Source organism: Crinia signifera, chromosome 3 (genome assembly GCF_055691185.1).
Source record: "Crinia signifera chromosome 3, ASM5569118v1, whole genome shotgun sequence".
In the NCBI taxonomy this organism is placed as follows: Eukaryota; Metazoa; Chordata; class Amphibia; order Anura; family Myobatrachidae; genus Crinia; species Crinia signifera.
Genome location: NC_139219.1, coordinates 216976917 through 216988297, shown reverse-complemented (window position 1 = coordinate 216988297; position 11381 = coordinate 216976917). Strand labels below are relative to the sequence as shown.

At 46.6% G+C, this 11381-nt stretch overlaps 1 protein-coding gene across 1 annotated transcript; it reads left to right on the top strand.

The window, feature by feature from the left end:
* The first annotated feature begins 2731 nt into the window (after positions 1 to 2731).
* On the top strand, positions 2732 to 9570 carry LOC146064210 (uncharacterized). Its single transcript, XM_083177437.1, has 3 exons — positions 2732 to 2866; positions 7514 to 8910; positions 9216 to 9570. The coding sequence occupies exon 2, from the start codon at positions 7627 to 7629 to the stop codon at positions 8716 to 8718; it is 1092 nt and encodes a 363-aa protein (XP_083033563.1). The 5' UTR covers positions 2732 to 2866; positions 7514 to 7626; the 3' UTR covers positions 8719 to 8910; positions 9216 to 9570.
* Positions 9571 to 11381: the final 1811 nt, after the last annotated feature.

Genomic DNA, 11381 nt, shown 5'->3' with positions numbered 1-11381 from the left:
GCTAGGTATAAAGGGTAAGCAGGTTACGGACACATTACGTAACCTGCGCTTTTCACATATTGTATCTCTGGTAATAATCCAATCGTCATTAACACTCCAGATGTAGTAGCAGGTGGTGGTTTCCCTTTAGAATGTCCAGTAATGTCCAAACAAATGGGCCGGTGAGGATAAAGGAGAGCTGGTCCAAGTTGAGATCTTGTTGTGTTCCCAGAGTGATTGGCTGTTAGCACTTGGCCTGACGCGTTTCGTCGTCCACAGACAACTTTGAAAAAGTTGTCTGTGGACGACGAAACGCGTCAGGGCAAGTGCTAACAGCCTATCACTCTGGGAACACAACAAGATCTCAACTTGGACCAGCTCTCCTTTATCCTCACCGGCCCATTTGTTTGGACATTACTGGACATTCTAAAGGGAAACCACCACCTGCTACTACATCTGGAGACACCTATCAAGGACTTATCATTCAAGGTCCCATACCCAGTTCCTGGAGCCCTGGAGCTGGTTTAAAAAAATCTTCTCTTTCAGCCTGGTTCTGGTTACGGCAGTGGGGGGGGGACCCCATGCTGTTTTTTTTTTAAAACGGGTAGAATGAATACCCCTTTCCCACTGCCGAAAAAAAAGTATTTTAAATAGGTAAAACACTGCTTTTTACCCATTTAACAAATACCGGTGTTTGTTAAACGGGTAAAGCAACTGGAGCATTCCCACTGCAGCTCTACCTGTTTAAAAAGGCTAAAAAAAATTGGTAATTTACCATTTAAGAGCTGCAGTGGGAACGGAGTATAATGCGGGGTACACACCAGGACGACCCGCTCAAGATGCACATCGTGAGCGGGTCGTCAGTGTCTCGTCCGACCCGCTCACGGTGACGCGGGGGGGCACGACCCGCTCACGATGTGCACCGTGAGCGGGTCCGATCCGATGGCGACCCGCACCCACTGTATGGTCGTCATTGAGATCCTACCTGCAGCAGGTAGGATCTCAATAACGACCGACCGACCCGCGGGACCGCGCATCGGATCGGTATCGGTCCACACCAGGTCAGAAAAGAGCCCAATCAGCACACAATCTACATCCAATTGGTCGGAATTGGATCTAGATTGTGGGGATCGGGCCCTAGTCGTCCTGGTGTGTACCCAGCATAACTGTTACCACTTGTGTTGAAAAACACCTTTCTTATCAATTAACCTGTTCGGCACAGGCGATGGCAATCATACATTCAGAGGAAAGTCCTGAAACAGAGAATTGTGTCCCTCCTGGAGAGGGTCAAGTTGGGAGGTATGAGGTAATACAGTAATACGGGATACGGTCATTTGGTCTACAGCATGTTAGCCGACAAGCACCGTTAGGTCGACATGGGGATAGGTTGACATGGTTCTATGTCGACATGGGTCTAGGTTAGGGTGACCAACTCATCCCTTTAATCCGGGACACATATTAATTACACAGGTTCTGTGGCAGTTTAAAACCAGGTGAAAGTCAGCCACAGAACCTGTGTAATTAATATGTGTCCCGGATTAAAGGGATGAGTTGGTCACCCTAGTCTAGGTTGAAATGGGTTTAGGTCGACACAAGCATTAGGTCGACAGCCAAAAGGTCAACATGGGGTTTTTCACTTTTTTTTAGCCGACATGTACCGACAGGCTATATTTCATGCCCTACCATCCACTAGGGCAGGGCTGGGCAATTGCGGCCCTCCAGATGTTGATGAACTACACATCCCAGGATGCTTTGCATTAGTTTTGCTATGTGGCCATGCTGAAACTGATGCAAGGCATGCTGGGATGTGTAGTTCATCAACATCTGGAGGGCCGCAATTGCCCAGCCCTGCACTAGGGCATGGTGGGAGAATTAAAAAATGTGCAGAGCGCACCATGCCCAAAGCATTGCTAGCAAAGCAATGTCCATGTCGACTGTGCTGACGTTCGGGTCAAAAAAATAGTAAAAACCCCATGTTGACCTTTTGACTGTCCACGTAGACACTGTTGACCTACACCCATGTTGACCTTGTCCCAGGTCGACCTAGATACATGTAGATCTTTCCCCATGTCGACCTGACGGTGTCGACCTAATGCTTGTCGACCAACATGCTGTAGACCAGACCATGCCAACCCCGTAATACAGGGTTGCCTACCTGACTCTCTCCTTCAGGGAGAAAATGCTCTGTTCCTTGAATTCCCTAGTAATGTAGGATTGCCATCACCTGTGGTGAAACACCTTTCTTATCAATTACCTAGCTCCCCACAGGTGATGGTAATCATACTTTACCAGGGAAGGCCAGGAGGGATAAGATAAATAGGTCTACACCACTAGGTCGACAGGCAGCAAGGACGACATGGGTCTAGGTCTACAGTGAAAAGGTCTACATAGGGTTTTTCACTGTTTTTTTGAGCGGACAGGTGGTATTTTATGCCCTACCATACACTAGGCATGGTGGGATAATAAAATAGTGCCCGAAGCATTGCGAGTGAAGGGATGCGTTGCACTTCAAACTGTGTCCATGTCGACTGTGTCGACATTCAAGTAAAAAAAAAAACACAGTGAAAAAAACCCACGTTGACCTTGCTGTCTGTCACCTAGTTGGTGTAGACCTAACAAACCACACCTGGCCAGGAACAGAGCATTTTCTCCCTGAAGGAGAGGGTCAGGTAGGCAACCCTGAGATAATAACATATTGTATTTGCAGTTGCTGCTCAGAGCAGCTGAACATAAGGGGGTGGAGGAAAAATGTGTCACAGAAAGGAAATCGAAACTCAGAAGGAGCATGTAAACAAGGCAGCTGTAACCAAATAAATGTACTGTTCCTGAGTCCAGTGCAGGATCCAGACATTCGTGACTGTGACAGGGACTGACAACATTGAGATAGGTGGGAATAATCTAATCTAATATTAATATAATGCAATATTTTCCTCTTTATTCTCTTTTATTCTTTATTTATTATGTCTGATAATGTAACATCTTTGACCTCTTTCTACAGTGTTATTAAGAGACAGGATTATATGCAACATAAAAAGCTTGAAATATGCATGCTAATATGCATGAAAAGTGTTAAAATATGCTACATTAAATACTAAAAAAAGTAATTTGTAACTTATTTATTTAAAAATCAGCATACAATTAGTAAGCAGTAGAATAACATATTGATAATTAACAATTTTTTTACATTTTGTTACTCTTGAAAAAGTAAACAATCAGGTACTGTTCTAAATGTTCGGTAGTAAGATTGTGTCTTCTTCGATCATTTAAAATATTTTGAAAAGTGGAAAAGGACTGTTCTACATCCACAGAGGTAACTGCGCAGTATTTGAATTTGGGTGCTATGTTAGCACTTATTGTTTTTTTCTTCCTGGCTGCAACAGCAAACTGCAGTGTCCTAGGCATCAACTACACAAACCCTCATCTCCAGCGCTGATGGAACAAATGTCAGCATAGCATGTGAGTGCGGCGCAGTTGAAGGCTTCCTCCCTGCACCGCATACTCCCTTTGACCTGGCGTTTCCTCCTTGCCGTGTGATGTCACATCCCTTCCGCCCACCTCCTCTGCTGCATTAGTCTCTCTCTTAGCGCAAAGTCCCAGGCCAGGGGCAGGCAAAGGTTCAGAAACTTCGTAATGGCATCCGCCCCAACTGACTTTTATTAAAATGGATTGGCAGCCTAGAGCAGTGTCAGACCTAGCATACATCCACGCAGTGGCGTAGCTACGTTTTGGGCGCCCCCCCCTGCCGTTAGGGGGGGGCGCCCATACCCACCCCCCGCCGCCGCCCCGTGAAGCACCCCCCCCGGCCGCCCCGCCGCCTATGCTAACCCCCTCCCCCGCAATCTTACCTATCGCGCTGGTCCCGGCGGCTCCGTCCGTTCATCTGCTGAGGACCACCACAAAATGGCCGCCCCCCGTACAGCAGACAGTTTCAGAGAACTGTTTGCTATATGGGGGCGGCCATTTTGTTGTGGTCCTCATCAGAAGAACGGAGCCGCCGGGACCAGCAAGATACGTAAGTCTGCGGGGGATTGGGGGGGGGGGGTAACTATAGCACCGCAGCCCCCGGCGCCCCCACATGCACAGTGCCCCCCTCCCCCCCCCGTGGTGGCGGGGGCTGCGGTGCTATAGTTACGCCCCTGCATCCACGGTCCCCCACACTGCGCACATATTGGCCCGGCCTGCACACTCTACCACTACCTGGCCAGCAGCAGTAGGTCAAAGCAGTGCCGTGATTCACGGGTGAAAAGGGGGCGGGGCCTATAAGTGAAGTGCCCCCCTTAGAAAAAATATGCATCATCACTAGCTTTTAGGTAAAATATGCAATAACCAGTGAGTAAAATATGCAAATAAATATGTATATATATATCCATTTCAATGTACCACTTGTTGGGTAGGTAACAGTTGGAACACTGGTCATTGGTGTAGGGCTGGGGTTGCCAACTCCAGTCCTCGAGAGCTACCAACAGTTAAGGTGCGTACACATGGGGGCGATTATTGCAAATATCGCTAAAAATATGGTTGCTGAGCCAGTGCCAGTGATTGGAGTGTGCACCAGCGATAAATCGCCGGGTGCGCGCTCCCATTTTCAGCCCCTGAATGGTCGCTGGTCGGAGGAGCATGCTTCTCCGACCAACGATTTCCACTGCCTCTTCTCCCGGCAGTGTGACATTTTCATCTGCGACCATCTCTGGTCGCAGATGAAAACGGGACACTGAGCAATATGATTGCTGGGCAATATATTGCCCTGTGTGTACGCACCTTTAATGTTTTCCAAATCTCCTCACAGAATCACAAGTGAAGTAATAAGCTCCACCTGTGGATATTTAAAATGTTTCAGCTAGTAATGAGTGCACCTTTGCAGCAGCTAGGTTGTCTGGAAAATGTGAACTGTTGGTAGCTCTCGAGGACCGTAGTTGGCTACCACTGGTGTAGGGTGTGCAGTGAACATGAGTTATTGGATTCAGGGGAGCCACACCGACTGCACCCATATAATAAAACCTATCTCTATGAAGTCTTGTTTCGCCAGCTCAGCAGTGATTACCTTTCAATTTTATACAGTAGCGTAGAGTCATAAACCCGGACACTAGGGATGAGAATCCCAGGGCATTTTTTCAATTCTGGGATTTGGGATTGAAAAATGCTCAATCCCGGGACTCCTGGGTTTTGCTTCCCTAATAAAAAAACAAAAACTACGTACTGTATGCACAGTCTAATTGCAAAATCCCAGGACTGGAAGCTCCGATCCCGGGATTCAAATTCTCAGCAATTTTGGGGCCAAATCCCAGAATCCCTCCAGTCCCAACTATGCTGCCAGAAATGAAAGGGCAGAGATGTAGCTTACCCATGGACCCTAAACCCCCCTGATGCTGGTTATACACTGCAGCGTCACATAATCACATTACCATTTACTGCAGCTGAACACTTCTCTCTAGTAATGTACCTTTTGGGATATGTGAATTTAAATGGCAAGGAGGGCTTATTCTCCTTACTGGTGAGAGATTCCTCTACAGTCATGGCCTTATTGAAAGGTTCCAGGTGCCCTAGGCTAATACAGATGTACTGTAGCTCCCCTTGTGATGCTGCTAAACACACATGTATAGGCACTCACAGACTCGCCAGTCATACTGCCCATGTGCACGTAACAAAGGTTATACATATGTGTGAGAATATTGTGGTGTGTAGGAGATTTTGGCTTTAGGCTGACTAGCTCGCACTGTACCACATTGTACATAAAGTAAAATGTGCCATCAGCGGTGTGGATCATTAGGTCGACATGCATTGGGTCGACCTCTGAAGGTGACATGGCTTAGGTCGACAGGGTCAAAAGGATGACACAAGCATTAGATCAACATTGAGAAGGTCGACAGTCAAGAGGTCAACATGTTTTTTTATGGGTTTTTGTCCCAAATGTCGACATAGTTGACATGAACACCGAAAAAGTGCACTGCATCCACTCGCCATGCTTCGGGCTCAGTGTCTCACTACGCTTGGTACACTACTAAATTCTCCCTCCATGCCCTAGTGCATGGGTCTTCAAACTTTGGCCCTCCAGATGTTGTGAAACTACAAATTCCAGCATGCCTTGCCACAGTTTTAACACTCCCTTATAGCAAAACTGTGGCAAGGCATGCTGGGATTTGTAGTTTCACAACATCTGGAGGGCCGCAGTTTGAAGACCCATGATAGTGCAGGGGTGTCCAAACTTTTTGCGACGAGGGCCAGATTTGGTGAAGTGTAAATGTGTGGGGGCCGACCATTCAGCCTGACATTCTTTGAATCATTAATCACATCAGAATGGTCCCACACTCTGCCCCCATTCCCTGTATGTCCCCCAGCCTGCCCCTCCTTCACTGTATTCCCCCATTCACTATATGTTCCCCACTCTGCACCCATTCACTCTGTCCCCAAGCCTGCCCCCTTCTCTTAATGTCCATCAGTGCATCCATTCATTGTATGTCCCCAAGCCTGACCCTCCTTCACTGTATGAACCCCATTCACTGTATGACCCCCATTCACTATGTACCCCACTCTGCCCCCATTCACTGTATGTCCCCCAGCCTGCCCCTGCTCCCCCTTCTCTGAATGGCCATCACTGCCTCCATTCACTGTATGTCCCCCAGCCTGACCCTCCTTCACTGTATGTCCCCCACTCTGCCCCCTCCCTTCTCTGTATCTTTCTCAGCCCCTTGTGTGAGCCAGAGGAAGGAGAGGCAAAGCAGGCACTGCAAGGACAGGAGATGCTTGGGCTCCTGCTGTTGCCCTCCTCCACTCTGCATGTTACAGGAGCAAGCTTCCCCCTTGCTGCCCCTCTCCCCAAACACTACTATCTCTGTGATTGTGGAGGAGGGTGATATACGATTGCAGGGGTAGGATGCCAAACACATCTGACTGTGGCGGCCGGCACCTCCTCACTGCAGCAGACAGCAAGGTAAAGGCGCGCTCGCCAGGCCCCACCTTTAGTGTCCTGTGCTGTGCTTCCCACATCTGATGCTCTGCCCGCTTCCAGCTGGAGGCTATGGGCCACTTCAAATGACAGCACGGGCTGCATTTAGCCCCTGGGCCTGACTTTGGACATGCCTGCCCTAGTGGATGGTAGGGCATGAAATACTGCCTGTAGGCACATCTTTTCGATCTTTTGACTGTGGACCATCCAATGTTGACCTAATGTTTTTGTTGACCTTTAGACCCTGTCAACCTAAGCCATGTCATCCCTTTTCATATGGCGACCTAAGGCCGGTCGACATTCATTGGTCAACCCAATGCATGTTGACCTTTTGACTGTTGATCTAGTGACCGTATACCGCCATCAGTAAGTTACATTGGCACAGCCACCTAGGAGTCACTGTAAGGACTTTACCCCCCACAGTACATGACTGCTAACAAGCATGTAAAAGAATAAGGCCTTCATTTTATTCCTCAGCGGTCACCAGCAAGGCACATGAGAAATAGAAGAATACATGTATGCTGTTATGTGGTAGCAGGGGGCTCACATGGAAAAGATGAACATCTCACCAAATCTTCTTTTTTTCTTTAGAGTAATCAGAGAAGAGAACGTGCCAATGAACAAGCTCAGAACGTCGGCGCTACCATAGTGCTTGAATCAGCACAATATTTCCATTATAATTATCCCTTACCTCTACACTGGCCATGTCGCACCCAGCAGCAACCATCCCGATATTTGATAAATACCACCTATTTGTGCCTTTAACGGCAAACAAATTCAATCCTAATATGAATTATCTGCAGTGTCCCGCAACAGGACAAATCTATTGCTTAACAACAGGAAGCTTATACCACGGGACAGCAAGTATTCCCCTGTCTACGTACATGCAGGCTTTATTGATGAGAAAAGAAAGAGATTTAACTTTACTTCCCAGCAATCCTGCCCCATGTACAGAGCAAGTATCTACCGTCAACCATATTAACAATCCAGATACAACCATACAGGGTAATGCATCTTCAATAACTCCAGATAAGAAGGGCAACAATCTTCCACTCCTCAAGAGTAAATCTTACCTATCCCCCCAAAGCAGCCCCCCTGCACAATGCAAAATGACATCTTCTTCAAACCCGCAGGGTAATCCGGCTCCAACCACCAAGAAAAAAGTGAAAAGGAGACACAGAAAAACCAAACAGGATAAAGCCGATCCTACACAAGCCAATCCTGCTACTACTAAAAAGAAATCTGCATTAACCAAACAGAAGCAACCTACTGTGCCATCCCAGGTGAAGCCCTCCAAATCATTCAAAGTCAAACCTGCTGGAAACACCAGAACCCCACTGCCTCCAATAACCCAGATCCAACCCGCAGCTCACTCCAAGAGGCGTCCTACCACTACTGCCCAGGGTGAACCCAATACTCGCTCTCCGTACAATCCTTTCAGAAATCAGAACAGCAAATCTTCTAGATTCTATACAATGGTTTTGCACCAAATGACCAATCATACTCCACTCATTAAAAATATTTTTTATCATTTGTTTTCAGAAAATAAATCTGCTTCCCTGAATTTGAGAAAAAGTGCACAATGTCACTTAGTCAAACACGTCAATATGGCTCAGGTACGTCCTTTGTCAGTACCCAAAATCCGTAAACCTCGGAAAAAGCCATTTCTGAATTTCAGCAAAGAAGATGATGTTACGCAGAATACATTCAAATACAGTGTTAGAAAAGGAAAGGAGTTTGCTGAAGTGTCTTTATTTATTGAACAAGAATTGTATTATTTTTATAATGAGCTGTAAGGAAGGGGGTACAGAAAAAGAAAAGGGAACAGGATAGCAAGTATTGCACTGATTTGAAGTCTAGTCAGCGATATAACTGTACATTTTCCTTGTAAAATATGCATAATAAGAATTCTATAAAGATAAATTGGGAGGGAGTATACATCCACAGCTGTATAGTGAGCTATGCAAGTTGTAAAAGTGGGGACTTAGGCCCTTATTCAAATTTGATCACAGTACAAATTTGTTCTCAAAATGGGCAAAACCATGTGCACTGCAGGTGGGTCAGATGTAACATGTATAGAGAGAGTTAGATTTGTGTGAGTTATTTTGCTTCTGTGCAGGGTAAATACTGGCTGCATTATTTTTACACTGAAATTTAGATTTCAGTTTCAACACACCCCACCCAAATGTAACTCTCTCTGCACATGTTACATCTGCCCCACCTGCAGTGCACATGGTTTTGCCCATTTTGAGAACACATTTGTACTGCGATGAGATCTGAATAAGGGCCTTAGAGGGAAAGAGACAGGTCTGGGGGTGTTAGGACAAGAAAGAGAAAGGGGGGATAGGAGAGGAACTCTGGATGATGCATCACCGGGTAACAATCCTCCCGCTGGGAATCCGAACGGAATAAATCATTATGTATTGGATTTTATCTTCTTGTGCTCTGTCACTCCCACTGAACATGCAGAAGTTGAAATTACTCTTGAATCCACTTAAACTGATCAAAATTGCATCTGTGGTTTACATTTATAACCATATATTCATGATCAAGGAGCTGTGTGTGCACTCTGACATTTCATTTTTGTTATGTACGTGACGCACTGTTAGGACAAGAAAAATTAATAAAATGTAACCTTTAATTGTTTATTTTAAGATTTGCGACATATAAAAACAATTGCCAAGGAGGCAAAGAGGAAGAAACAAAGTGTTTTTAAAAAAGTGGATATAGATCCTCTCAAATTGAACCCCAATGTCCTGTTCCCAGTGTAATTGCTAGATTAGGTGCGTGTTGCTGTATATCTTACAGTGTGTACCCACTCATGAAATGAACAAATCTGTTACAATTTTCACTTAATTAAGTTACTTTTGTTTAATATTAGTTTATAACACAGATTGCTCCCAAGGACTGTGCAGATAAATTAGGACAGCAAAGTAAATATGTCTGTTTGGTCCTTTTAAACATCAAAAAAAGGGGTTGCCGCCTAGTATCTGCACAGATATTGCGCAGTGTGTAGCACAGTCTTAAATAATAACAGACTACGGGGCCGGCTGGTAGTATACGTGCCGTATTTCACATCTAAAGTGTACCCGTTAGATCTGATATTGGGAACACAAATCGGCTGTTAGTGTTCTCCGCCGTTTGTTTGGTTACGTATGCCACTGTTCCCGGCTGTGCTGGTAGTGCGTCAGTGTCTGTGGGGAGATCACAGTCAGTGGTAAGGCTGTGATTCTCCAACTCGCAGACCCGCGTCGCGCTCCGTCACTTGACACTGCGCCTAACAGAGGGACGCATCGGCCGGGTGCTGTATCTGCACTGGCGTGCTGTAATCACATCTGAGTCTTGGGAGACTGTGGTCAGGTTCTGACCCCACAGCTCCTATCAGATGCGCCCTCTGTGAGTGGATACTGTAACGCCCTATACATCAATCAAAATACATTTCATGGGGGAAGGGGACATGGGAATATTCAGGGCCGGCGCCACCACTAGGCAAATCTAGGCATTTGCCTAGGGCGCCGGCCACTGGAGGGCGGCATTTTGTGCCGCCCGGTTACCTGTCCTACGGCGCTGTGTATTTAAATCTGGCGGCGGAGGCAGCGGGGGTCCCTGCAGTCCATTAGAAATCACGAGCGCTATCCGCCAGGCTATGCGGAAGCGCTTCTAGTGTGAAAACTCTGGCAGCACGGCGCAGGCTGATCTCAGCCAATCAGCGTGCTGCCAGTGTTTTCACACTAGAAGCGCTTCCGCATAGCCCGGCAGGGACCCCCCGCTGCCTCCGCTGCCAGATTTAAATACACAGCGCCGCAGGACAGGTGCTCCCCCCCCCCCGGCACCGGGGCGCCCCCACCCCGACTCGCCTGGGGCGCTCCAGTGCCTTGCACCGGCCCTGGGAATATTTCACACACCGACGCACTACCAGCACAGCCGGGAACAGTGGCATACGTAATCAAACAAACGGCGGAGAACACTAACAGCCGATTTGTGTTCCCAATATCAGATCTAACGGGTACACTTTAGATGTGAAATACGTCACGTATACTACCAGCCGGCCCCGTAGTCTGTTATTATTTAAGACTGTGCTACACACTGCGCAATATCTGTGCAGATACTAGGCGGCAACCCCTTTTTTTGATGTTTAAAAGGACCAAACAGACATATTTACTTTGCTGTCCTAATTTATCTGCACAGTCCTTGGGAGCAATCTGTGTTATAAACTAATATTAAACAAAAGTAACTTAATTAAGTGAAAATTGTAACAGATTTGTTCATTTCATGAGTGGGTACACACTGTAAGATATACAGCAACACGCACCCAGGGTGAAATGTAATAGGATGAGAGATTCAGAAAGTGAGAGATTTGGTAAGAAATCTCCAGTTTTTTTAAAGTGGCAATCATTTACACAGCAAAATCACACTGATTTTGCTGTGTCAATGATTGCCACTTTAATAAAACTGGAGA